Here is a 26,869-nt window from a genome sequence, read left to right as displayed (position 1 = left end):
GACCCTTATGAAGAGAACATCGAGGGAACAGTTTACCCTGCCTGGGATAGGATTACCGGGGCCCCGTGCTGGAGCCAGGCCCGGGGAGGGTGCCCGAGGGCGAGCGTCTGATGGCCGGGCCTTAGTTCATTGGGCCCGACCGGGCACAGCCCGAAGAGGAGACATGGGCCCATCGTCCCGCAGGCCCACCACCCGCAGGAGGCGCCATAGGGGTCGGGTGCATTGTGTGCCGGGTGGCGGCCAGGAGCGGAGGCCCTTGCGGACTGATCCCTGGCTGCCAAGACTGGCAATAGGGACATGGAATGTTGGAATGCTGGAAGGTGCTCTGTTGTCCTGCTGGGAGACTTCAATGCTCACGTGGGTAACGACAGCGAGACCTGGAGGGGCGTGATTAGGAGGAACGGCCTCCCTGATCTGAACCTGAGCGGTGTTTTGTTATTGGACTTCTGTGCAAATCACAGTTTGGCCATAATGAACACCTTGTTCGAACATAAGAGTGTCCATAAGTGCACGTGGCACCAGGACGCTCTAGGCCGCAGGTCGATGATCGATTTTGTAATCGTACCACCAGACCTGCGACCATATGTTCTGGACACTCGGGTAAAGAGAGGGGCTGAGCTGTCAACTGATCACCACCTGGTGGTGAGTTGGATCAGATGGCGGGGGAGGACGCTGGACAGACCCAGTGCACCTAAATGCGTAGTGAGGGTGTGCTGGGAACGTCTAGCAGAGGCCCCAGTCTGCGAGATCTTCAACGCACACCTCCGGCAGAGCTTCAACAGCATTCCGAGGGAGACTGGGGACATTGAGTCCAAATGGACCATGTTCAGCGTCTCCATTGCCGAAGCTGCTGCATTGAGCTTCGGCCGCAAGGTGGTTGGTGCCTGCCGTGGTAGTAATCCCCGAACCAAATGGTGGACACCAGATGTGAAGGGAGCCACCAGGCTGAAGAAGGAGTCCTATCGGGCTTGGTTAGCCTGTGGGACTCCGGAGGCAGCCGACAGGTATCGACAGGCCAAGCGGAATGTGGCTCGGGCAGTGGCTGAAGCAAAAACTCGGGTGTGGGAGGAGTTCGGAGAGGCCATGGAAAAAGACTTTTAGACTGCCTCGAAGAGATTCTGGCAAACCGTCAGGCGTCTCAGGAGGGGAAAGCGGTGCTCTACCTGCACTGTGTACAGTGCTGGCGGAGCGCTGCTGACGTCGACTGAGAAAATTGTCGGGCGGTAGAAGGAATACTTCGAGGACCTCCTTAATCCCACTGACACATCTTCCGAGGAGGAAGCAGAGTCTGGGGATGAGGGCAATGACCCGCCAATTTCCAGGGGCGAGGTCACTGAGGCAGTTAAACAACTCCTTGGTGGCAGAGCCCCTGGTGTTGATGAGGTCCGCCCCGAGTTCCTGATGGCTCTGGACGTTGTAGGGCTGTCCTGGTTGGCATGCCTCTACAATGTTGCGTGGAGATCAGGGGCAGTACCCGTGGACTGGCAGACTTGGGTGGTGGTCCCCATCTTTAAGAAGGCAGACCGGAGGGTGTGTTCCAACTACAGGGGGATCACACTCCTCAGCCTCCCTGGAAAGGTCTATGCCAGGGTGCTGGAAAGGAGACTTCGTCCGCTAGTCAAACCTCGGATACAGGAGGAACAATGCAGTTTTCGTCCTGGTTGCGGAACACTGGACCAGCTCTTTATCCTCTCAAGGATACTTGAGGGTGCATGGGAGTTTGCCCAACCAGTCTACATGTGTTTTGTGGACTTGGAGAAGGCATTCGACCGTGTCCTTCGTGGGTGTCCTGGGTGTGGTGTTCCGGGCATGTCCCACCAGGAGGAGGCCCCGGGGCAGACCCAGGACACGCTGGAGAGATTACATCTCTCGGCTGGCCTGGGAACACCTTGGTGTTCCCCCGGATAAGCTGGAGGAGGTGGCTCGGGAGAGGGAGGTCTGGGCCTCTCTGCTTAGGCTGCTGCCCCCGCGACCCGGCCTCGGATAAAGCGGATGAAGCTGGATGGATGGATGGATTATGGTCAGACATCTCCACTTTGGTCTCTTCTGTTTAAAGGATATTGTTCCAGAGAGTTGTAACTTGTTCAGATGAAACTTTACAAACCTGACATTTTCTTTTCCTGGCAGCCTTTCCACCAACAAGATAATTATGGCAACACTTGGCTGCTTCTTAGCCTCTGAGTTACTGTGGGATAAGCTTAGTTTTTCACAAATCAGATTCCTGTGAAAACCTTCTTTTTCAAAAGTCCGTGTAAAGACATTGTTAATTCTGGTCAGAGGTTTATATACACTCATCATGGCCACCAGTGTAATTTTAAGCTTTTAATGATTTCTTTGAACTGTTCTTTTTCCAGTGTGTAATGATTGTACAGCCATGTCTTTATATAAATAAATCAAATATATACAGAAAACCCCACCACTAATATTTGATTGTCCCTAAGCAAAAGCTTCCAAAAGCATCTAACCAAAATCTTTTGGTAGCCATCTACAAGTTCCTGGCATAATTCTGCCTTCAAGAATTTGGTAGTAGTTCTCCTTCTTCATTATTCTGTCCACTTACAAATGTAACAGTACCACTGGGAGCAAAACTCCCACAAAGCATGATGCTACCACCACCATGCTTGACACCTGGGACAGTGTTCTTATGTTTGAAAGCCTCACCTTTACTACCCCAAAACATACCTCTTGTAAATGTGTCAAAACAGCTCAATCTTTGACTGGTCTGACCATAAAGCTTTTCTCCAGAAGGTATTTGGCTTGTCCATCTGGTAAACTGGAAATTGCAGCTGAGCTCAAAGGTGTTGATTTGGAGCAGGAGCTTCTTTCTTTATTGGCACCCTCTCAGTCAATAATGTTGCAAAACACTGTGGACAGTGCTGCTAGTGTTCCAGCAATTTCCAATTCATGGCAGGTTTGAGCCTTAGTGGTCCCTGGGCAGACCTAACGAATTTCCTGAGGGTGATGGTTTGGGACTTCCTCCAGACCTTGGCAAATTGGTCAAACTTGTGGAAATCTACATATCTGGGACTCTGATAATTGTTCAGTCCAGTGAATTTTGTGTAATAAATCATTTTTTATGCTAGCAAGAGTCAGGATAACTAAGGCAAGTTAAGAAAAGTTAATAGGCCTTGGACTTGTCAAGTTAATAAAACTTGACAAGTACAAAATTTCAGCACTACTTATTAAAAGATTTGGATGAGTGCGTGTCAGCCTACAAAAAAGTAAGGAAATTTGTCTATTATCTCTAAGTTGTAATGATGCTTCTTGGCATTAAATCTTATACCACTGAAAAGCCCCAATTTCCCCTATAGTGGTACCAAGTTTGTCTAGGAAATGTATTTTGGGGTTGAGTAGAGTTGAATATGTGGGTTACACCTAATAAAAACTCTGAAAGGTTCTCACTACTGAAAACCAAGCTGTTTCAGGTGAAAAGGAAGCCGTTTAAACTGAATAGGAAGGTGTTTTGGGTGAACAGGACAGTGACCAGTGAGAACACATTTCAAAATACAGATAACATTACATTAATGTCTGCTCAACAGCCTGAAAGTGAAATATATTAGTCTTAAAAGAGACCATCAGAACTCTTTAAAATGTGACAGCCATGGAGCATCAACCTGCTGTAAGTATAAGTGTGGATGTGCTGAATAGTCACACTTTGGCATCTGGACATCAGACACCAGAAACAAGAAATCCCAATAGAGTTTGTGTATAATCATCTAGCACTCCCTCTTGTCTAAAATTGTCTGGATTTTTGTTTTGAAAGACTCAATACATTGCAGGGCACAAGTGAAACATTTTTACGACATCCTCTTCATTGCCTCTTATCTCAAAGAATGCATGTGAAAAATTCAGGGTATCAGATAAAATTTCATTGTAGTTGAGGTACCGTCACACAGTCCTCTTTTCAGATTGTAGGTGCAGCTAGCATGGTGCAACTTAGCATGGCCAGGAGGTCTAGACTTGTTGCTATCCTACAACAGTGTTCGGATGGTCACTACCAAGGCCAAAAAATTGTTCTCTTATGCTGCTAACAAGCTGTTGAGTAGACATCAGCGTGGTTTTCGCGGTATTGAAATGTACTGTTTGTTTTTCTCAACTTCCTGTTCAACTGAAATCTTCTCAGTTTTCATTAGTGTGTGTGTGTGTGTGTGAAAGTGTTTTAGTAATGTGTGTGAAATATTCAGTAGAGTGTGTGAGAGCGTTTCAGTAACAACGTCCCTAAAGCCCACTCATAAAATCTTCCCTGTCAATGCCAAACAGCTTGTTCTGCTATCAACACCTGTTTCGTGTCATTTGTTGGATTTCACGATTAAAGTCTGGAGAAACAACACATATTAACATTTTAACAATTTATTCACATTACAAACAGGAAAAATAAAAAGTTTTAAACTGTTTTGTCAAAAACAGTATTTCTAGTTGGCCACTTTCCTTAGAAGCAACAATATAGTCTTCTTTTTTCTTTACTGTGAACGACTGTGAATAAATGCAGTTCAAGTCTGTACAGCCCAACCAAGGCTGCCCGAGGTTGTCATTGCACAATAACAGCTATGCAAATTACCTGCTAGAGAGTTTACCCCACAGCCATTTAACAGGACTGATGTTAAAAGTACAATATTCAAGGGTGTGCTGATGGCTTGCTGCGGTAACCACATGAGCACATGAACAAACTTTAGTACATCATTTCAGTGTAGTTTTTTACCTTTCAGATGTATTGTTGTCAAACTGCTGGGCGGGTAGCCAGCGTGGACAAGCAAGTTTGTGACTGGGATAACTCCAGAATGAGGCGATGTAGGTTTTTCAAATTGATACCAAAATTTAAATAAAATAAAATTTTTTGAATGACTTCAAACTGAAGTGATCTGGACCTAAAGATCAAGGTCACAGGTGTGAATGCAATAACTTGAGAACAAAGCAACATAGAATTTTTACATTAATACCACAGGTGTATCATGTATCATTAATTTATATCATAAAATGACCACTGCAACACAGAAAGGTCATAATTTTTAATAGTAAAAATATAGAATAAACACTACAAATATTATTAATACATTCAGCGTTTCAGTTCAGTTGTTTAAGCGCATATACAAATACAGTATGACATCTTTCATTAGCTGATACACCCCTGTCCCCTCGGGACAGAGCTGCACCATAAGGACATAGCCTCCACATGTCCTCAAGAAAAGAACTGATCCTTTCATAACTAAAGCCAAATTTCAAGTTCGTTTGATCAGCAGGGAACCTATGTGTCTTCCCCAGAATCTTCTTCATCTTCTGAGTCATGTTTAGGCTTGGCAAGGTTGGCCCTGACTCGAGCCTGGTCCACAGCATCCAGGAGGTTTTTGGAGTCAAGAGCAAGAGTGTGAGCAGCAGCTAACATCTGCTTCTGGCACTCCTCCTTTAGTGATGTTATGGAGTTCTGCTGGGCCAGTCGCATCTTATTGATCAGCTCTGCCAAATCCTTGTTCAGCAGTTTCTTCGTGCCCTCAATCTAGGATGGACCAGAAGGAAGATCAGATCATACAGACAACAGGAGGTAAAAAAAAGTATAAAGACTGAAAAGATGATCTAGTATGCTTATATATGGCATAAAGTGTCAAATGGTAATAATCTCTATATTGACACACATAGAAGCCAAAAAGCCTTTTTGCACTGAGTATTTAACGTTGTTTCACAACATAACTTCTGTTTATGTGAATCTTCAAAGAAAATCCCTCTGCATCTGGTCTGCTGGCTGATATGCATACACTGTCACAAAACATAAGGCAGACAATATTTGAAACCTACCTCTGAGGTGATAGAGGAGTGCAGAGAGGGCAGGATCTCATCAACACTTTGAATCAGGGTCCGGAGAGAGATACCCACTGCCTGCAGGTGGATGATGGAGAAAAGCGAAGATGAATGGAGTGAGAGATGTGGAAGTAAGGACGAGGAAGGATAAAATGATCAATTACTCAAATACAAACAGTCTTCCTTGTTTTAAAAGCTGGAACTCATGTTTAGTTGTGTAAACTCTCCATTACGTGATAGTGAGCTTTATGTGTGCATGAGCTAAAACAACAGCGCCCTCTACTGTCAGTGGCTCAAACTATTCCTGAAAAAAGGTCCGTGTATCGTACAGTTACAGCACTAATGATGGACATGATGAGTTTGGGAGTTGTCTCCAATGTTCCCTCTAATTTTTCACGTGTCTGAGCGAACACACAAACGCCCTGAGCGGTCCCTTGGACAGCAGCAGACGTTTGCACTGTGGTCACACCAGCATCGAATCCATCCAAGTTACATGGTTTATTAAAATAATCAAATTACAGCATTTACATTTATGTTAGACCACTTTAAATTAACTGCTTTAGCCCACTTACAATGAAAATTAAAAAGACTTAAAAATTAAAATAAGTTAAACTTTGTTTTTATTTTCTGTAAAGCTCTGACTTGTATTATGAGTCTGAGTCTGTGGTCTGGGAGAGAGTCCTGTAACTCTCTGTCTGCAAAATACAGTATATAATGACCAACGTTGGGCAATTAATTATATAGTTACTTCTTCAAAAAAGTTACTGGATTCCTGGATTACTGGATACCTAAAAATGAAGCCAAGGTAGAGCTGGGCGATATATCGAGTTTTTAAAAAATATCGATATATTTTTATACGAGATATAAGATGTGACCATATCCTTTATATCGATATAGTCTATGTTACGTTATAATTATACTTGCGGAGCCGCAAGTTTGCCTTTCTTTCGTCCACTTTCGTCTTTACGCAACGTTACTCGGCCTCGCCTCTCCTTCACTGAACACAACTCCCCCTCCTCCCCCATCGCTTCACCTGCAGGAAGCGACAAGATGGACACGGCAAATCTCCGTTAACGAGTTACTGCGCATCGCCCCGTGCGTGGGGCTGGACGGCGTCAACGTGTTAGCTAGCTAACCACGCTAACGAGCTAACCACGCTAACGCCATGCAGCCAGAGGTGCTGCACGGACTAAAATCCTTTCATTTTCTCAAAAGTTGACAGCGCGCCTTATGTATGAATTCTGGTTGTGCTTGATGGCCGCGAACCGATTTTATGTGGAACACGGCGCTCAGCAATCTGTCAAAAAATGTTTTAGTACGACTTTGGTAAGCTACGGAGCTGCACCGCTTGATGGATTACGGCTGAGCCTCGCGGAGTGATACGTACTGTGCTTCAACGTAATATTACCTTACTGTGTATAAGGACCATAAATGGCACCTGTTAAGAGACGTGGTTGCGAAGCGGATTACAAACTCCAGGCTGTCAGTCACGCAGTAGAAGTTGGGAACAGAGCAGCTGTGAAATCTGTCTTTGTTATAGTGCTCGTCTTTTACTTTACATTTTGACTGCACATTTGTGAGCTTTTTGTTATGCACAAAAACAACATTGTTTTCTTTTATTTATGGAGCATTATTATTTAATAAATGCTCATAATTTATTTTTGAGTAAATTTTATGTACATCTGCTCTATGTTAATAAAAGTGCCTGTGTGACATCTGGGACACAGCTTTGACTAAGAACTCTCTTTTTGTTCTTACTTTATGGCTTTAAAAAAAGATATATCGAGATATATATCTTATATCGCCAGCTAAAAAATATCGAGATATGAATTTTGGGTCATATCGCCCAGCCCTAAGCCAAGGTGTTTTTTTAAAATATACATTTCAAAGTATTTACAGAACAATCAGCTGTTCTGCATCAAATCTGATGTCACAAAAATTATTTGTGCCACTCCAAAAAATAATTTCTGTCCACTATGAGATAAAGGAGAACAACAGCCTGGTACCTGCAGGCCTGACAGCAGGAGATGTATCACTCCTGTAACACCTGTAATATTCAGCAGTCGCTTCATTGTTCTGACACACACAACAAAACTACTCACTACACTACACACTAACTACACAAGATTTGCGCTAAACGTCGCAAATCTCTCACATCTCAAAACACCGCCGTCACTCCTAAAACTTCCCCCCTTCCTAAACATCTGTTACCATATATAGTTTTTTGATTGGTCGACATGGTACATTTTTCCACCAATAGGAAGGGGGGGGGGGGGGGTTGGTGTTGTTTTTGCTGATAGGCGGAGAGTGCGTTTGAGCGTTTTCCTCAAACGCACTCTCGCAGTTTTTACTGTTTCTTCCCGCTAGTGATGGGATTTCCGGCTCTTTTTAGAGAACCGGCTCTTTCGGCTCCGAACAGGCTCTTCAGGTTGTTTTGTTGCTTTAATTAATTTATTATTAACAATAATATAAAATTATGCACAAAAGGAATTTATTTATATATGTATATATATAAATATATGCGGTGGCCCCTAGAGACAAAGCACGTACAAACTCCAAAACACACTAGCATTAACTGAACTTCCAAAACAGAGCTACTTAGATCACTTAAATTACACAATTGAAAGCATATGTGTATTGTTTGTGTATTTATACACAAGCACTCATATATATTTAAATAATTTTAAAAAATGTTCATTTACCTGTTACTACCACACACCAAATCTGGTCGTTGGTACTTGCTGGCTTGTGTAGCCTCTAGGTAACAAAAGTTCAACACTGCCCCTAGCATCCTGGAGCACTTCTGTTGTATTTTGTACGTGTTTTGAGTTTTTACGTGTTTTGCAGTTTTTATGCGAGAGAGAGGGTGAGAGAAAGAAAAAAAAACCCACGGCTCGCGTCGTTCACATCAAAGATCCGGCTCTAAGAGCCGACCGACACATCACTACTTCCCGCAGTAAATATAAACAACGACAGTATTCAGGAAGAAAACCAAACATTGCATATATTTTTATCATAACTCTGGTTTTACGTGGCCGATCAACACAATTTAAAAACTGGTATAAAGTCCACACTTTTTCCGTCAATTGTTCCGTCTGTCCTGCTCACATCTCCAATGGTTGTACACGTTGTCATTAACGTGGCTTCACTCCACATCAGCCCGCTTTGCTAGCTAAAACACCGGTGTCGGCGCATAAGGACACTGTCATAGCCTGTCAACGACGTTGATTTACTGCGTGTATACGAATGTGAATCGCATCATTGGCTGGACTATGGGATAAGGTGGCATCGTTCTATTCCCATACGGGAGCAGCCAGTCACTTACTGACTAACACTGAAAAACAGGAATGTTAAAGTTTTAGTTTTAATTTCAATTCAGGTTAGATTTTTTTGTGCGCAACACAGATTTTCTGTGCGCAGAGACCGTGCCAGCAGTGCGCAATTGCGCACGCGCGCAGCTTAGAGGGAACATTGGTTGTCTCATTGTTGCCCCTCTAGTTCACCTGTTGTTAATTTTAATAACACTACAAATGTCCCATGTTTTAAATGCTGGAACTTATGTTTAGTTGTATAAACTCTCCTACACCTGATAGAAAGCTTTATGTCTGCTTGAGCTAAACCAATGGCGCCCTCTGCTGTCAGTACTGTGTGCTCTGAAAAAAGGTGATCCTCAGTGTATCATAGATACTAACATAGACCTACCTTGACAGCATTGGGATACTCAGAAGCCGGCAGTGTGTTGACATCATTCTTCAGCTGGACCACCTGTTTCACCATCGCCATGACGCTGGTGTAAACCTGATCACCTGATCGGTCCAGCTCAGCTGTGGGACGAGGCTGCAGCAGTACAAGAAAGCTCTTACTGACACGTAGCTTCATTTAAGCTTTAAAATGTCCACATTTTCAACCCTTTCTTAACTATTTTCGATGAAAACTTTATTGTGCACTTTTACCTGTGCAGCTGGCATTGGAGGTTTCTGTGGAGGACCTGAAACACAGAAGAGAATCTAATAAATCAAAGCCATGTATCAGACTAGTAATGCCAACAGCACAGGATTTTGCACACTCCATGAACAGCTGATGCTTAACAATTAAAAAAAAAAAGGATTATAAATGTTGGAGTAAATTTGAAAGGTACTAATTAGTTAATTAATTAATTAATTTTGTACGTTACACTGCAGTTAAGAAAAGTGTATGTACGCTGAAGACACCTAAAAATTTAAAGTGGACTCACCGTTTTTTGAGCTGTTGTGAGGAAGCTGCAAATAACAGAGAAACAGTGACACAGATACTCTTTATCAACTTAACAGAGTACGGTTAGCCAGCAGCATTTAAATAATCTTTGGAAACTAATATGTTTAAACCAATCACCCTCCCAACCCCCACACCATTACCACATTTTTGAGTAAATCAACTTCCTCATTAAGCTACCCAGATGAGTTATTTAAAGCACAACAAGGTTTGTGTCTTAAAAGTTTAAACTCTGTTGATGAAAACAAGTCACCACTGAATTTTTGTCAGCTCGAACTGTAGATGGAAGATCAATTTAACATTTATAGTTTTACACTATATGGACAAAAGACCAACGTGTTTCGACTTGTGACCACGATGAAAGCCATAAGCTGAAACACGCTGGTCAACCAATAAAGTTGTTCCTTAATGCTTCATGTGTTGCTGAAGCATTAAGGAAGATCTGTCACCAGATCTCTGTCCTTCTCCTCGCACCTTGGAAGTAAGTTCATGAAATTTCTTCCCACCTAGATATTTCACGATCAAATGTTGGCAGTATTCCAGAAAATCTGAAGCATTTAGGAATCATGGTAACTCCGCCAGGAAGTGGGAAATCACTTAAAGTTGCACAGTGGGTTTACTCACTGCTGAGGTGGTTGCATAGCTATAGCTAGTACTGTAATGACTCAAACACTGCAGAGCTCCAAATCTCCTCTGGTATTAACATCAGCACAAAAACTGTGCATCAGGAGCTTCACGGCATGGGTTTGCATGGCCGAGCAGCTGTATTTTCAACTGGGTTTCTGCCTCGCGCTGATCAAAGCATGATTTGCACAAGAGGAAAAGAAGAAGAAAGTACCTCGATCTGTGTATCTCGTCCCACAACAGGACCCTACAGGAAAACACATTTAAAAAGAAGCTTTAGTGCTTTATGTGTAATCAATTATAGTCCCATGAAATAATATCAGACATGTATCACTTCATTTTGTTACACTGCTAAACTCCTGTGGTTCAAACCTGGCTGCATTATGTGTGTGTTTGTGTGTGTGATCTCTCACCAGATGTTTCTCTTCCTGCTCCAGCCACTTTTTGTCCATCATCATTTCTCTTCTTTGTCTTTCCAAAGTTTCTTCCACTCTCTCTTTCTCCCATGCTGGGATGCTATCCTTTGGAGGTACCTACACATGCACAAACACACACACAGACACACACACGTCCTTGACATGTTACTAATTTTATTATACAGCGCAGATAGCTATTTAAAACCTCATGTGTTTTTTGTAACTTTTTCTCAGTTGCTTATGTAAAACAGTTTTTCCCCTTCAATGATTTTGTCACGTGTTCTGTTTCCTCCACTATATCCTCCAGTCATCCAATTTTAACCCCTTTAGCAGAAGCGCTTCCACCGACGAACGTGACTCTAAGCAATATGAAAAGATCAATAATGCAATTGCTGATAAGAAGCGGTTTTGTGAAGGTAAAATTTCAAAACTGTATTAACATTCACTGAATATGTGTTTCCTGGGTAAGGGGACGCGCGCAGCTGAATCTGAATTTAGACACTAATATACATGTATGTGTACACTATTGTATATCTGTGTGTGTAAGTGTGTTTAGATACCTGTATGTGTGAGCCTTGGGGAAGGGTGCTGCCTGCTGATCTGGAAGGCTAAGAGAAAGAAAGAGGACAATATGTAGGTTAAAACATTTACATAATTCATTCTGCACATAACTTTAAACTGCATACACATGAAAAAAGACATTTTAAAAATCACAATAAGCGTATAGAAAAGATAAATGGTTGAAAATTGCTTGTGAAAAAGAAAGTGATCTGTGTGAGTTAATGAAAGACTGGATTTTCCCCATTTACTTCCACACTATCTCCAGCTTTCTAGGAACCTGAATATGAAGGAACTAGCATGTAGCATCTGCAGATGCAGCTTCATTTATGAGACCAAAGTGAAAAGTTTGACACATTTAATAAGCAGAAACTCTGGTGTATTTCACTTTCAAGATGCGTTGTAACGCAACAAAAATATATGTGTGTGCAGTGCTGTGCAAGTCTTGAGCCACCTTTGGTACCTTTGGTGGAGGCTCCGTGTGGTTGGGATCAAATGCTATCGAGTTGGACCGTGGTTTGTTTCGCCTCTCATCTTTCTCCAGCTCCACCTCCATTCTGTGGACGTCACTATTAAACACAGGCATCATCAGTTTATATAACTTTGAATAGTGGGATCAGTTCTTCTGCATGTACTGGGGGTCATGTGTTCAGTTAGGTGAGTGTGCACCTGAGGGAGCAGGCAAGCTGGCCAAAGCTGGGACGGCCACTGGGCTCATAGGCCCAGCAGCGGGTAAGCAGCGAGTAGATGATGGGCGGGCAGAGCTGCGGTTTGTGGAGTCGAACGCCCGCTTCCAGCTGGGTGATCACCTGCCCGTTCTCCAACCAGAAGAACGGCTGCTGGGCCATTGAGAAGATCTCCCACACACAAACAGCTGGTTGAACACACACACACACACACACACACACACACACACACACACACACACACACACACACACACACACACACACACACACACACACACGATTAGCTATATTAAAAATAATCTATGTTTATCTATTCACACTGAGACTGGCACTTACACTTTCATCACGCAAATGTGGTTTATAAATACATCAGCAGATTTGTCTCTAAGATGATTCCCAACTAAACTATTATTTCAGACATGAAACTTGATTTAAGCTTGCACATCAGATTTTAGAGAGACACACTCATGATGTTTAGACACTTTTAATTTTGTTTCAAATCAAACAAGGTGATTTGAAACAAAATTAATAATTTTATATCATGCTTTTTCCTGTGACCTGACTGTAAAAAATGGGAAAAACAATTTAATTTCTATAGTAGATATTTTAAAAACAGGAGCGTTATTATCATCATTTATCTGCTACTTAATTACTTTGGTGCAGTATAAATTTCAGTGGCAGGGAGGGGTCTTTATTAATCAGAAAAGCTGTAAAATTTATGAAAATGCATGTGAAAATTTATGCATTCTGTCACATTTTTCAAGCTGTCCATTGGCCCAGATTGGAGTCTTTGCCCAACCAAATCTGGTGCCCGCGTATGTTTGACATCTCTGCATCACATGAACAAAAGTACTGAGCATGTCTTCAGTCCCATAGGTGTGGGGCTGCAATTATTCACTGAGAGACTTGATTACTAAAAAAATCCCTAATGTAAATTCTTTACTGTGATGCTTTGATAAACCACGACTATGCAGCACTCAGCTGCCACTGACCACTGCACAGTTGTGAGCCTTTCACCTAAATTTGTGACTAAAACCAGTACAAATGTATTTAGGAGCACGCGTGTGAATAAAATGTCTTACACCATTAAGCTCAAGCAGCCCCTACTTATCTCAACAAAAAGACTCATGAGAAACAACAGCAGCAGTGAAGATGACGCTGTAATAGAATAAAGAGGAGTCTGTCTACGCACACTGTTACCGGAGCTGTAGCTGTTACTGGCAAGCTCAGGAAATGTCCAAAACTGCAGCGCTTGTTACTAGTAACATGCTATGGGGCGCCGTTTGTAAAGTGAAACATGCTGAAATTAACGGCAACATTTTTCCACATTTAGCTCAAAACGAGTCCTTTTTTACAACATTTAGTAAAATATTTGTAACTTTTCATAGTTAAAACACAATTTTAAATGTTAAATCTAAATGTTAAGTCGAAATATTATATTTAAATCTAAATCCAAATGTTAATTCTAAATGTTAAATGCTAAATCTAAATGTTAAATGTTAAATCTAAATGTTTAGGCTAACATGCAAATTTAACATTTAGATTGAAATATAATATTTAGATTTAACATTTAGATTTAACATTTAACATTTAGATTTAAATATAATATTTAGATTTAACATTTAACATTTAGATTTAACATTTAACATTTAACATTTAGATTTAAATATAATATTTAGATTTAATATTTAACATTTGATGAAAAGTTACAAACATTTTACTAAATGTTGTAAAAAATTACTTGAAAAAACATGTTTTTGTAAGGTTTTGAGCTAAATGTGAAAAAATGTTGACGTTAATTTCAGCATGTTTCACTTTAAAAACGGCGCCCCATGATATGCAGCATGCATACTAAATTATATTCAATTCTAGGCTTTAGTAACATTAGTTTACAGCAAACATACGGTCCGGGGCCAGAATGTGGGACATTGGACAGCTTTGGAAAATGTGAAGAAGTGCATAGATTTTTACCTTTAAGTTTTACAGCTTTTCTTCTTACTGATTGATTTGTATTATTGTACGGTCTTTATGTCCCATATAAAGCACCTCAATCTACATCTATTTAATTAATTGGTAGATAAACGATGAAAAACACATTCCTATTTTGACACCATCTACTACAGGAATTACAGTTTTTTTTAACAAGGAGCATTTTCTTTTTTTGGTGATTTTACGATTCATAACGTAGTTTCAGTGGTCTGGTATGGCCCACTTATGGGCTTTTTGTAGCCCACAATGTAAAATGATGATGGCTGGTTCACTTGTTTCACTGATTTACAAATGATTAATATAAAACATTCTTCCCGTTAGCTCGAAGCTAACGGGAGGTCGAGATCTACTACAGCCGGGAGGAACACCGCTTTCCCGGCACATCGTGCCTCGACCTCCCGGTCAGCTTCGAGCCAGCGTCCGAAGAATGCGGCTAAAAGTTTTGCGAGATCTCGCAAAAGTTTTGCGAGATCCCGAAATAGTTTTGCGAGATCTCGCAAAAGTCCGTCTTAATTTTTTTTCTCCCATGTCCCCTGCGGGGCTCCGTAGTATTGTATTGTATTGATAATATTTTAATATTTTAAAAAAATATTTTTCAAAAATGTGTACATGTTCCAGGAAAGTCTGAGCCTCTGACTTGGGTTTTTTAGGTGGGTCACTTAAATATTATTAACAATAATTACTGACAGCTGCAAACACCAGCACGCCTGTTTTCGGCAGCAGGAAGCGTTGCATCAAAGTGCTCACTTCTGAGGAAGTTGATATGCTCACTTTTCTTCATTGTAGCTGCCACATGCTCTTTCAAAGGCTTACAGACAAACATACTCAATCACATTTTCACACTTGCTCATATGCACACACACGCACACAGACACACATACTTAAGCTGGGCATACACTGTGCGATTTTTTCAGTCGCGCGATTCCGCTCCTGCTCAAACTGGGTCTGCAGGGTCTCACACTATACGGCCCGATGCTCTGATGCGACCTGAGTGCTCACACTGTGCGTCCATAAAAATGAAGGTTATAACAGAAAATCTGTCGCTCACTCACCCTCTCTGTCTTTCACTCACACAGACACACACACACCACCATCAACTTTGCTAAATTGCTAACGAAAAACATTGATCAAGCAGCTGTGATTGAGCAGCAGTGTAAATCCAACTATTGTCACGGTTGTTGTGGTTGTGATGATTTTGTGAGGCCACATCGAAAAGGTTCGGATGAGCTTTCCAAAGTTCTACAAGTGCCTCCATCGCTTGTGTCCAGATCACACGCTGCACTGCCGTGCTCACCGACGTTTATGTGTTTGCGCGTGCGCAGTGTGAGCAGCTGCGGTGACACCCTCCTCCCGACCAAGCGATTGATGATTGGGAGCTGGTCGTGAGGTGTTAATCGCTTCTCGTTACCCCACGTATACTACATGATGCACGACGTACGATGAAGGCCAAAATCGGGCCGATCACCAAAACGGTCGCACGACTGGAAAATCGGCTCAAAATGGGCCAAAAATCGCACAGTGTAAGCCTAGCATAAGAAAGCCTTCTCAGAGGACTTAAACCCATTTAATTTATGACTTATTTTAGGTTGGAAACCTATGAGCTGTTTTTAAAGACCTGCCTCTTTCTCTTTTGAATACTTGGTTTTAGTAGTTAATAAGACATAAGTATTTGTTGTGTATTACTCGATTAATTAATGGAATAATCGGTAGAACACTTGATCACTAAAATCGATAGCTGTAGCCCAACATAGGTGTGTAAAATCAGGCACAGTCTGCTTTTACAGAAATCAATCTGCATCTTTATGAACTCAGTTCATGAAATTTCTTCCCCCCTCGATATTTCATGACCAGCTGTAAGAGGTATTACTGCAAAGAGAAAGCATTTGGGAACCACAGTAACTCAGGCATGAAGCGGCAGACCACATTATGTTGCACAGATGGGTCGCTGAGTGCTGAGGTGGGTTATCTTTAAAAACTCCCAACGTTTGGCTGACTCACTAGCTGCAGAGCCTCACATGCCTCAAGATGCCAAAACAACAGCTCCTGTGAAACGGCTGTTGTTGTGATTTGGCTCTAAATTAAAAAAAAAAAATTGAAGTGGACTCCTCAAGCATTAACATCAGCCCAAAAACTGTGTGCTATGAGAGATGGAAGGACTAAATAACATGGTTCACATCAGTCTACAGCCTGAGGAATTACAAATCAACTGAGTGAAAACCTCAAGCTGTACCGCGGTGAAACTAACTTTAAGCACTACTTGTTTCTGTTCCTGGTTTAATAAAAGCCTGTATTGTGTTCAGACGGAGTAAAGACCTACATGTGTAACTGAGAGAATGAATTTTTTTGTTGTTGTTTTTTCTCACCGAACATCCAGACATCACTGGCTGTGGTGAAACGTCTAAAGTTGATGGATTCTGGCGCCATCCATTTGATTGGTAAACGACTCACTGAAGCTGCACACAGAGGAGAAATTGAGATTCAATAAGTTAATGGGTGCAGTTAAACGGGCAAAGCAAAAACATGACATTTATTTTGACTTCTACAAACATTCGAAACTTGTCGATGTGTGCACCTTTATAATACTCTTGGTCGTCTACGTAGCGAGAGAGGCCGAAGTCACCAAGTTTGACGCATTCTGGAGACGCCACCAAGATGTTTCTCACCGCTATGTCTCTATGGCCCGCAGACAGACAGACAGAGAAAATAGAAACCACAAGCTGACGCGAAGAATAAAGAAACATCACACCAAAAGAAATCAGCATGCAAACCATTTTCACTTAATATCTGCACAACATGCAGAGAGGCTTTAAAGTTTCTGCAAAATAAAAATGTTTTTATTCAGTCCTGCTGAGCTTCTTTCTTAAAATACACTGCAGGTAATGAAAGCACACTACTTGTGGAAAATGTGCTACCTGTGCACCATGTTGAGACCTTCTAGGTAAGCCAAAGCTTTGCATATCTGTAGACAGTAGAGGACAAGCGTCGCTGTGCTCAGGCTGTACTGGTTCTCTATGAGGTAGTTCCCCAACTGTGAGCGAAACAAGGCACAGTTGCAAGTCACGGTTTAGGTTGTGATACTTTAGGTTTACCATTAGAATAAAAACACAAAAACATACCTCTCCGTGTTCATAGAGCTCCATGACAATCCAGACAGGATCGGCCTCAATGACTCCAATCAGACGCACGATGTGGGGGTGATCCAGATTTTTCATCAAGTCTTTAACAGAGAGAATTCAGACTTTATTAATGTAGAGACAGACAGAGATTACATGCAGCAATGGTTCTTGGTTATATTATGGCTTTTTGTTTATAGATAACAAAAGCCATACTAGCCCCAAAGTCCTGCTTACAATTTTTTTAGCATTACTCCAGCCTAGGCAGACAGACAACTACACAGATTAACCTAAACCTACTGACTGCATGGCTTCAGAGAGAACACCGGGAGCATGCGATCTCCTCACAGAAAGGCCCCAGGCAGGTGGTCGATTCAAACCCAGGACCTCCCCACTATGAGGCAATGGTGCTAACCATCACACCACTGTGCCTAACCTAAGCTCTTTATCTAAAAATACATTTGACTTCTGCTTTTTGTGCAAGTCTTGTTCATACTTTATGAGGAAGATTATAATTATTTTCTTCAGAAGCAAAATCGATAGTTCTCCCCTCTCTTTTCTAAGCCCCTCCTATCAGATGAGCATGGGCAATTGCTCATGTTTGATAGGCTTAAAAATAAAACATGTTCAACTTTACTTTACAGAGGAGAGCCATCATGTGGCATCCCCTAAAAGACCCCACAGCTCTTTAATTGAATGTTATTATATATTTTACTGTCATACAGTTTTCACCCAAAAGTGCATGTTTGATTAACTCTAAAAACCTGATTCCAGAGGAGCTTCTGTTGCTCATTTTGTTTAACACCCACTGCATGCCCAGCAAAGAAACGTGCGGCTAGCTGGTGAATTTGCAGCTAGTGAAGCGTGATGAGTGCAACAGGACAGGGTTGAGACCAAAACGAGTGCTACATAGAAATGCAAATGTGAATGCTGGATTAAACAAAGAAAATAAGAAGAGTGTTGCTGATGATCATGGAAGAAGAAGCAGGGCATTTCTGGGGGAAAAGCGTAACAAAAATGTCGGCTATTTCGTCCTGTGACCATGAAATTTCAAAATGTAACGCTTGATTTAAACAGTTTAACCATCAGCAAAGGTCCGGACCTCAGGAATGTTTTGTCTATCTCAGAACAGAAAACATCAAAGTTTGTTACGTCTCAAGCTTTGATGTTTTTGCAATGGATGATAAAACCTGCGGCTTCCAGACTCCCACATTTAGCCGTCGGAGTTATTACATGAAACCACAAGCAGACAACAGGAAGTTCACTACATCAGCCTCGTTACTGGTGCAAAAACCTTCAAATGATCTAAACTAGCACATTTCACTCTTGGCTTGTCACACTTTACTCATTACTTCTTTAAGCAAAAATTAGCCAACACTTTCATTTTCAAGTGTATCAGAACCCACCCACATAAGACCCAACTTGGCCCTAAAGTGCTTTTTTTGTATAAATTCCTACGTGCTGCAGTTGCGTCACAAACCCCTGCACATGCTGGCTGACATGTGTAGTGCAAAAGAAAAGGAAACAATCACTGCAGCTGCAATGCACTCACCGGCTTCACTGAGAAACTTTTCCTTTACATCAGCCGAACAGTCCTTACATGTTTTGATGGCCACTCGGATCCTCTCCCCTGTCTGCAGACAAACACACACGCACAGTGGTTTACATTTGCAAACCTTTTTCATATTTTCAGCTTTGGGTTTGATGGATATTTGTGGGATGTTCTTATCAAGCATGTCTGAGCCTTAGCATGAGGCTAGTTAGTCAACACAACAGATGGACTCACTGGGCTTTTATAAACTCCATCGTGAACCTCTCCAAAGAATCCCTCGCCCAGGATCCGTCCCACAACGAAATCCTCCTTGGAGATCTTGTGCCTTTCTGCACACAGAAACAAAGGCACAGGTTGAGAAAACTCCACGTTTCCCTCTTTTAAAAGGTAGGTGATATGCTGTAAATGTAAAGCTGTTCAAACAAGACAAGACAACAAAACAAAAAAACAAAAAGAAAAGCCTACACACAACAGGATGTGTGGTTTGCCACTATTTGTACTTCCTTCCTTTACATGTTGGGACACGTTTACATCCTCTGTTTCACACTTTGCAGCAGTATGTTCATTTTCTGAGTCATATAAAGTGAAACTACAATGTGAGCTGTGATAACAGCTCATGCATATAATTTGATGTAAATATTAATAATAATAACCTTAATTTAATTGCAAAATTTTCTCCAACCCAGGCACTTTTTGTTACTTACCCACATCTCCTGGATATTTAAAGGAACATAGCAAGCAAGTATAAAAGAAAAAAAAAGGAAAAGCTACCTTTGTTTTTAGTAGTGCACCAAGAAAACAAGTAAATAAGATCTAAATGCCCTAAATTATTTATCAGTCAATGTACTTCTATAAATATATAAAGCCCTGATATCTGTGTTTAATAGTGACATCCAAAGTATGGAGGTGGAACTGGACATGGATAAGAGGTGAAACAGACCATGTTACAACTCGAAAGTATTTGACACCAGCCACAGAGAGCCTGCACCAAAGGTACCGCATACACGCCACTACAAGTACCCAGAAGGTGTAAACTCCTCACTGCAGCTGTCATCTAATAAACTCCCTGCGTAGGTGTAAACCAAAATAAATATACAGTACTATGTAAAAGTCTTGCCAAAAATATACCACCAGGAAAATAGGTGCAGCTATTTATTGAAACATCTGCGCACCTATATAAAAATACTGTAAGTCAAAAACAGAGTTTGTACAATTCCAATTCAATATTTGGTATGACCACCTTTATTCTTCATCATAGTCTAAAGGCAGCTTTACAATTGGCAGTGTGTTTGAGATCACTGACATGCTGAAAAATGAAGCAGTTGTCGACCAGTTGCTTTTCAGATAGTATTTCATAGTGGATCAAAATTTGATGGTACTTGTTGACACCAGCTGGCCATTGAACCAAGACCATTTCTGATGAGGCTCCAGCGAACACATCGATCAACCCATCAATAGCCAGATGCATCTCCCACACCTGCCATTTATTCTTTTTATCCTCCATTTGTCCAGTTTCTTCAGATTTTTTAAGGACACGCTGCACACAATGTTGAGAAATCCCAAGCTTTCATCTTACAGCTCTTTGGGGATCACCTCACTGGTTCATAAATATTATTTGTATGTCTGCCATCCATCCATCCATCCATCCATCCATCCATCCATCTATCCATCTTCATCCGCTTTATCCGAGGCCGGGTCGCGGGGGCAGCAGCCTAAGCAAAGAGGCCCAGACCTCCCTCTCCCCAGCCACCTCCTCCAGCTTATCCGGGGGAATACCAAGGCGTTCCCAGGCCAGCCGAGAGATATCATCTCTCCAGCGTGTCCTGGGTCTGCCCCGGGGCCTCCTCCCGGTGGGACATGCTTGGAACACCTCACCCAGGAGGCACCCAGGGGGCATCCTTGTCAGATGCCCGAACCACCTCAGCTGGCTCCTTTCGATGTGGAGCAGCAGCTGCTCTACTCTGAGCCCCTCCCGGTGCCTGTCTGCCAAACTGTGTTATCTAAATAATTTTTAATAGATTCAACTAAAGAAATTGGTTCTTTGCCAAGTTATTATGTGAAAACAGAACACTGGCTCATCCCTTGAGTTAGGTGCCTTTTTATGTTTGAATGATTCATAAGTTTGAAGTACCTTAACAACAAAGAAGCAAACAAAAACCCCAAACCAAGTTATAGAACTGGTATAGAGCAGTCAATGTCCAAGGAAAAACATTAAAAGACTTTCAGGAAGCTCAAGGTTACGTTAAAAAAACCTAAAAAAAAAACAAAACTAGATTCAGTCTTTTTGGAAGGGAAATATACAGAAATGAGGGCGGCTCAAGACTTTTGCACAGTACTGTATAATTTTGGTTAAACCCGGGGAAGTTTTTACATGTACATTTTTAACTTTCCACTTACTCACTTTGAATACTCCAGCTTTTCTTAGTTTGCTGTTTTGCAACAGTGTTTTAACATTTTCATTCTTTCTCAATAAGGAAGAGAGCAGCAGGGGATTATATAACAAAATCCCCACAACTGGCCATCGCAATAACACAAACACCTTAACTGACAGATGGTTTTGGCTCATTGGTAGCGATACAATCTGCGTGAGCTTCAGGATCAATTTTGATTTAAAGTAAAATGCTACTCACCACTAATGTCAGCTCCGTCTTCAGGGATTTCAGCATAAATATCAGAATCTAAAGTTAAACGAATAAAAGAAAAACACATTATTAGTATACATACATACATTGCTTTTAAAGTTAAAAGTAAAATTCTAGAGGCTGGATTAGTACTTACTGAAACCTTTACTGTGAGCACTGGAACCAGCACTGGAAGAAGAAGAGAGAAAAATGTTTCTTTCTTTCTGTAACATTTTGTATACAAGCAAACGTTTCAGCAAACATCTGTGACATATCAGCTGTGAGCGGTAGACATATGAAAAAATGAACACAGAGGAGGAAGATCTTAAAATAAACTACACCCACATACGTTATGCTTCTACTAAATTATCCCCACCGAGGGAAAACAATGTGTCACCTTTAATAACATTTAAAAAAAACCCACAACTTTCCAAATTGACTCATCACGCTCACCATTTTGGGATGTCAGGAAGTTTCATTCGCGTATCTCTCCCTGTAAGAGTCAGATATCTGGTTAAGGCATAGGTGGCAGGAATAGGCAATTAAAGGTTCTTTCCACAGTCTCATGCTCTGTTATACTAAACCTTACTGCAATAAGTGGGAAAAACATGGCTTAATTTTATTTTTTAATGTCAAATGTAATATCAAATTCATGGAAAGTGAGAGCCAAGAGGCCAAAAGTAAGTGCCAGGATTAAGCAGGATGAGTGGGTTACATGGAAATGTCACATGTTATCATGTAAAAAAAAAAGAAAAAAAGAGTGCAATAGACTGGCACTCTGTCCAAACTATACCCGACCTGTCAATCTATGATAGCTTGGACGTACTTGAGCCCTCCCACAACTCTTAGCTAGATAAGTGGTTAAGAAGATGGGTGGAAAGGCATTCCTTCCCCCTGGAATGAGCTGCAGAATGAATATCTCGTAAAGTCTCCAGTATGCATGTGATACCAGCTTATGCAACTCCATTATACAGCTGTTTTTCTGGCCAGGACACGCTTGTAAAAGACATTTTTTAATCTCAAGACCCTTACTTTTTGCATGGATGGACATTACTTTTACCTTTGTTGGGGCTGACAATAAGTGAACGTTCAGCGCCTTCCAGTCGGCAGTAGCCATCAATCAGGTCAGCCAGGTTTTCTGCTACTGCCAGGGAGGAGGTGTTCACTGACAGCGGCTGGAGGGTGGAAGATACATGATATTTAATCTGCACTAAGAACTAAAAAACACTGGGTGCATTAAGATATAGTCAATGCGACTTCTACAACACAACTACTGTTTGTAAAAGCAGTGTGATTTAAAAAAAAAAAAATCTAGATCATAAACCCTATCACTCTCCCCCGGTGATGGGGACAATGATACCTACTGTACTTCAAAATTTCATCAGTTCTTTTTCATTACTTCCCTGGAAGTCTTTGACGATTTGACGCCTCCAGGGAAGTGATGAAAAAGGTAGAAATGAAACAAAACACAGCAGTTAAACAAATCAGGAAGTTCAGTGCTACCTGTTTGGCTCCCTCAATGTGCGCTTTGAGCAGAGCTCGCCCATCACTCTCTGCAGTACAGGAGATGCTGCGGACCTGAGAGAACTTGGCCAAACAGATGGGCTGAAAAGATTTAAAAGATTTAGACAATATATTTATATATAAATAGACACACACACACACACACACACACACACACACACACACACACACACACACACACACACACACCATGACAGATTTGTTTTAAGAGATCAAACAAAAATTAATAGAAGTAAGAGAAAGTTCAAACTCACCGTTGAGTTCTCAGTGTGCTGACTAATCCCATCAGGGTCAATAACTAAGTCTATTGTTAAGCTCCAGCCTTGCTACAGAGACACAAAGTACACACATTAATAATTTTGAAACCTCTCTGAGAAGAGAAGAGATCCCATTTTTGTGAACACAAAGAAATGAAAAACATAAATATATAAAGCACTGCACTGCGTTTTATCTTCAAACAAAACAAGTTTTTACTGTTAGAATTCAGTCACCACTTGTTTTATTCAGTGCCAGTATACGTGACAACCAGTGCACACATCAAATACACACCACTAGTTGGCAGGCGAAGCTTTCCTGTGTGAAGCACCAGCACTGAGACAGAGTGGTGAAGAACTTCGCCATGCACTGGTCCTGATTCAGAGCCGAGTAGCCCTGAAATGTCTGCTGGATCATGCGACGCAGCTGCTTGGGCTGATACACAGATGCAGATGGAGACAATCAGGCACATTTTATTTCATCCTGTAACTTTAGGCAGAAATTGTATCGAAATGTTCTGGCTCCATACCTTCATGCTGTCAATGAGCTCTTTGGGGAAGAAGAGGTCGAGTCCTATCTCCTTCCTAATGGAGGAATAAAGGGAAGTCAGACAGCTATAATGAAACAAAAACTTGATGCAACCCCGCATCTCTCTAGTTTAGAACAATATGTAATGTGAAACTTTCACTTTTAGAAATATGCACTTTATGTAGCTTTTTGTGTTAACCGGAGACTGCATCTGGTCATTTTTACTCTTCCTTTTCATCCACCTTTCACCACATATCCACATATCATTTCTCAGAAATAGAAAGCCCTTCTATTTCTGAGAAATGCTGATTAAATAGGTGGCGCAGGCCTATTTAAAAAAAAACAACTAACAAAAACAATAAAGTGGTACACACGCATGTACCACAAAGGCATGAAAGGCCTGAGGTAAAAGGTAAACAGGCAGTAGCATGAGAAGTAGGAAGGTTATGCATGCTAAACTTACTCCAGAAATTCAAAGTTTGACTTTTTCTCCAATCCGTTTGGATTCATGTCTTTGCAGAACCTCCTGTAAGTAGTAACAGTACCATTCATCAGTTTTCCATGAAAGTATGCACAATTATTGCCCAGTTTTTCTTTTGTCCATGAGATGTTACCTGATTTCCAGACAGCCAAGCTGTAGAGCCATTCCATCGCTTACTTTTGAGGCATACTGCTGCATATAATCACTTCGTACCTGAGGGTAAACGTGTAAACCTTAATTAAACCGCTAAGACGAAGGTGCAAAAACACTGACAATTTTACTGACCTGCTGGTAAAAGTAGAGCATGGTGGTTCTGTCATCTTGGAATTTTTTCATAAAGTCTGATGGGATGTATCTGATCCTCAAGTCATATCTGAATAAATAAAGATCACAGTTCACGGTCATAAACTTTATATTATTTTTGAGATATCACAAATAGCAATAATGTCAGCTGGTTATTTGTGAGATATCAGATTCCTGGCTTAGTATCGATACTTTTGTTAGATTTAGATAGACAGAGTACACTTTATTTGAATATTTTCAGTGTGGGATGCTTAGCTCAGTGGGTGCACAGGCGACCAAATGCTGTATGGCTGGAGAGGCCTGCCTTCAAGTCTGACCTGTGGACTTTTGCCACTTGTCTTCCCCTCTCTCTCTCCCCACTTTCCTGTCTCTCTAAGCTGTCCCTATCCAAAAAAGGCTAAAAAAAAATATCTTTACTGTATTTTAAGATTGTACATACCAAGCACATTTCTTTAATGATTAATCATATGAATAAATAAAGTTTTGATTTTATACATTTCAGCTGCATTTTACTCAAAAATATCGCTTCATGTTTGCCGAAGAATCCTTTTTTTGTGTTTTTGAGTGTACCGCCCAGTCAAAACCAGTCAAAACAAAATATTCAGCGATGTGACAGGTTTACCAACCTCCACTCAGCTTCTAGGTGCTGTTGCTCGTAGCGGTGGGTGAGCTCAGCCACAGTGAGATCAGGGTGCAGCCAGTGTATCTCTGAGGATTTGAGGTGTTTGAGAAGGAGGCCGTAGCATTGGGTGTATTTTATCTCTGGACCAACGCAGCCGCTGGACAGCACCGTGCTGATCAGATTCTGGGATTGAAATAATTACAGAGAAGCATATTGAATTTTAGCTTTCCAGTATAAGCTTGATATCAACTTTACAACGCGTGCTGTGTCATGTGAATAAATTCCGTTCTGATGTAGGTTTAGAGAACTCAAGCGAAGGCTAAATGCCAGCGCAAGGCTTGTTTATCAGTGTGTGCATCCTGTTATCAGAAATCCAAAACAGACTTCCTTGTTGTCTTAGAAGAAGGTATGAAGAATACATCTGAGTGCAGTGATGCCAATAAAGTCAGGAAAACTTAGAGAAGAGTAACTGAAAGCAGGGCGGCAGAACATTATTAAAGCATTTCAGTCTATCTGATAAGCACAGCAGAGTAAAGCTTTTATAGTTTTAGAGTAGAGTATGAAGTAAGAGTAAAAAAAAGGTCTACCTTGACAGTCCATCCCTCCTCACAGCGGATGAGTTTGAAGTTCTTGCCCAGGTTGGGGCTGTTGCTGAGGAAACACACTTTGATGATCTTCACCTGGGAGAGGACATCCCTGTGGACACCCGCTGTTGGAGACAGGTCCGAGGAATCTGACTGGCTGGTCAGAGACATGCTCCTCCAGGAAAGGGTGCTGGTGTCTCCCGACATCACGCACTCACTCGACACACACACAGACACACAAACAGCTACTGCACTTAGACATCCATGACTGTCCAAGTTTTCAGTCTGCTGCTTCTTTCTCCCTCACACAGAAAACAGGTAGGGGCGCATTGAAGCTGGGGACATGTAAGAGATCACCGTGTTGTTAGACTTAAAGAGCTTTCATGTGTCAGTAAATGGCTTAAATTCTGCTGCGATGTCTCTGTACTCACCAGTCTTGCACAAGCTTCACGTACGGCTCAATGTTCATGCGGCCTTTGAAAAACGAAGACTATTCAAACCCAGCGACAGAGCGCACACCTATTACTTTGTAAAGCAAAGGTTTGTGTTGTTTGTGTTCTTCTGGAGATTAAAAGAGCAGACCTATAAGAAGTTGTCTGCTGAACAAGAATCATATCAGTTCGCGAAAGAGGAAACAGCACTGACGAGCCAATGAGGAAGTTGAAGTGCAGCTACAGAAAAACTGACAGGACTGATGAAACCACTGTGTCACCCCCCATCTTACATGCAATGGCACAGTCCACAACCGCAAGTCACTGCTGTGCAAAAGTGGCATAGCCCACGGGACATTTGCTTCCTCTTCAAAAAGTCAGCAAAAGTACCTCGCAGGTGAAATTGGAAAGTGTGGCCTGATTACTAAACAGGCGATATGTAAAAGGAACAACTTGCATGAATTTTAAATCTAGACACATATGTAGATATGGCTACCAATTCTTTTTTCCTCCACTTGTTAAGCAAGCTAAAAATAGAA

The 26,869-nt window shown here is 41.5% G+C and overlaps 1 protein-coding gene across 1 annotated transcript; it reads right to left on the bottom strand.

The window, feature by feature from the left end:
- Positions 1-4,991: 4,991 nt before the first annotated feature.
- LOC113015989 (protein-tyrosine kinase 2-beta-like) lies at positions 4,992-26,563 on the bottom strand. Its single transcript, XM_026158419.2, has 30 exons — positions 26,331-26,563; positions 25,903-26,234; positions 25,320-25,498; positions 24,676-24,763; positions 24,524-24,603; positions 24,373-24,435; positions 23,911-23,965; positions 23,676-23,816; positions 23,381-23,452; positions 23,106-23,207; positions 22,663-22,777; positions 22,056-22,095; positions 21,760-21,791; positions 21,612-21,659; positions 19,216-19,310; positions 18,982-19,063; positions 17,433-17,533; positions 17,229-17,344; positions 16,889-16,989; positions 16,680-16,769; positions 12,309-12,513; positions 12,103-12,208; positions 11,642-11,689; positions 11,079-11,198; positions 10,880-10,912; positions 10,025-10,049; positions 9,744-9,778; positions 9,493-9,627; positions 5,788-5,868; positions 4,992-5,491 (listed from the first exon to the last, which is right to left on the bottom strand). Exons 2-30 carry the CDS (start codon positions 26,104-26,106, stop codon positions 5,243-5,245), a joined length of 2,841 nt encoding a protein of 946 aa, XP_026014204.2. The 5' UTR covers positions 26,107-26,234; positions 26,331-26,563; the 3' UTR covers positions 4,992-5,242.
- Positions 26,564-26,869: the final 306 nt, after the last annotated feature.

This window comes from Astatotilapia calliptera, chromosome 23 (genome assembly GCF_964374335.1).
Source record: "Astatotilapia calliptera chromosome 23, fAstCal68.1, whole genome shotgun sequence".
NCBI classification, from domain to species: domain Eukaryota; kingdom Metazoa; phylum Chordata; class Actinopteri; order Cichliformes; family Cichlidae; genus Astatotilapia; species Astatotilapia calliptera.
This window is presented reverse-complemented; position numbering and strand designations above follow the sequence as displayed.

Coding starts and splice junctions, on each gene's coding strand:
- LOC113015989 (XM_026158419.2), bottom strand. CDS start 26,106: ATGTCGGGAGACACCAGCACCCTTTCCTGGAGGAGCATGTCTCTGACC. Junction 23,966..24,372: donor TCAAACTTTGAATTTCTGGA/GTAAGTTTAGCA, acceptor TTCCTCCATTAG/GAAGGAGATAGGACTCGACC. Junction 22,778..23,105: donor ACATTGAGGGAGCCAAACAG/GTAGCACTGAAC, acceptor TCCACCCTCCAG/CCGCTGTCAGTGAACACCTC.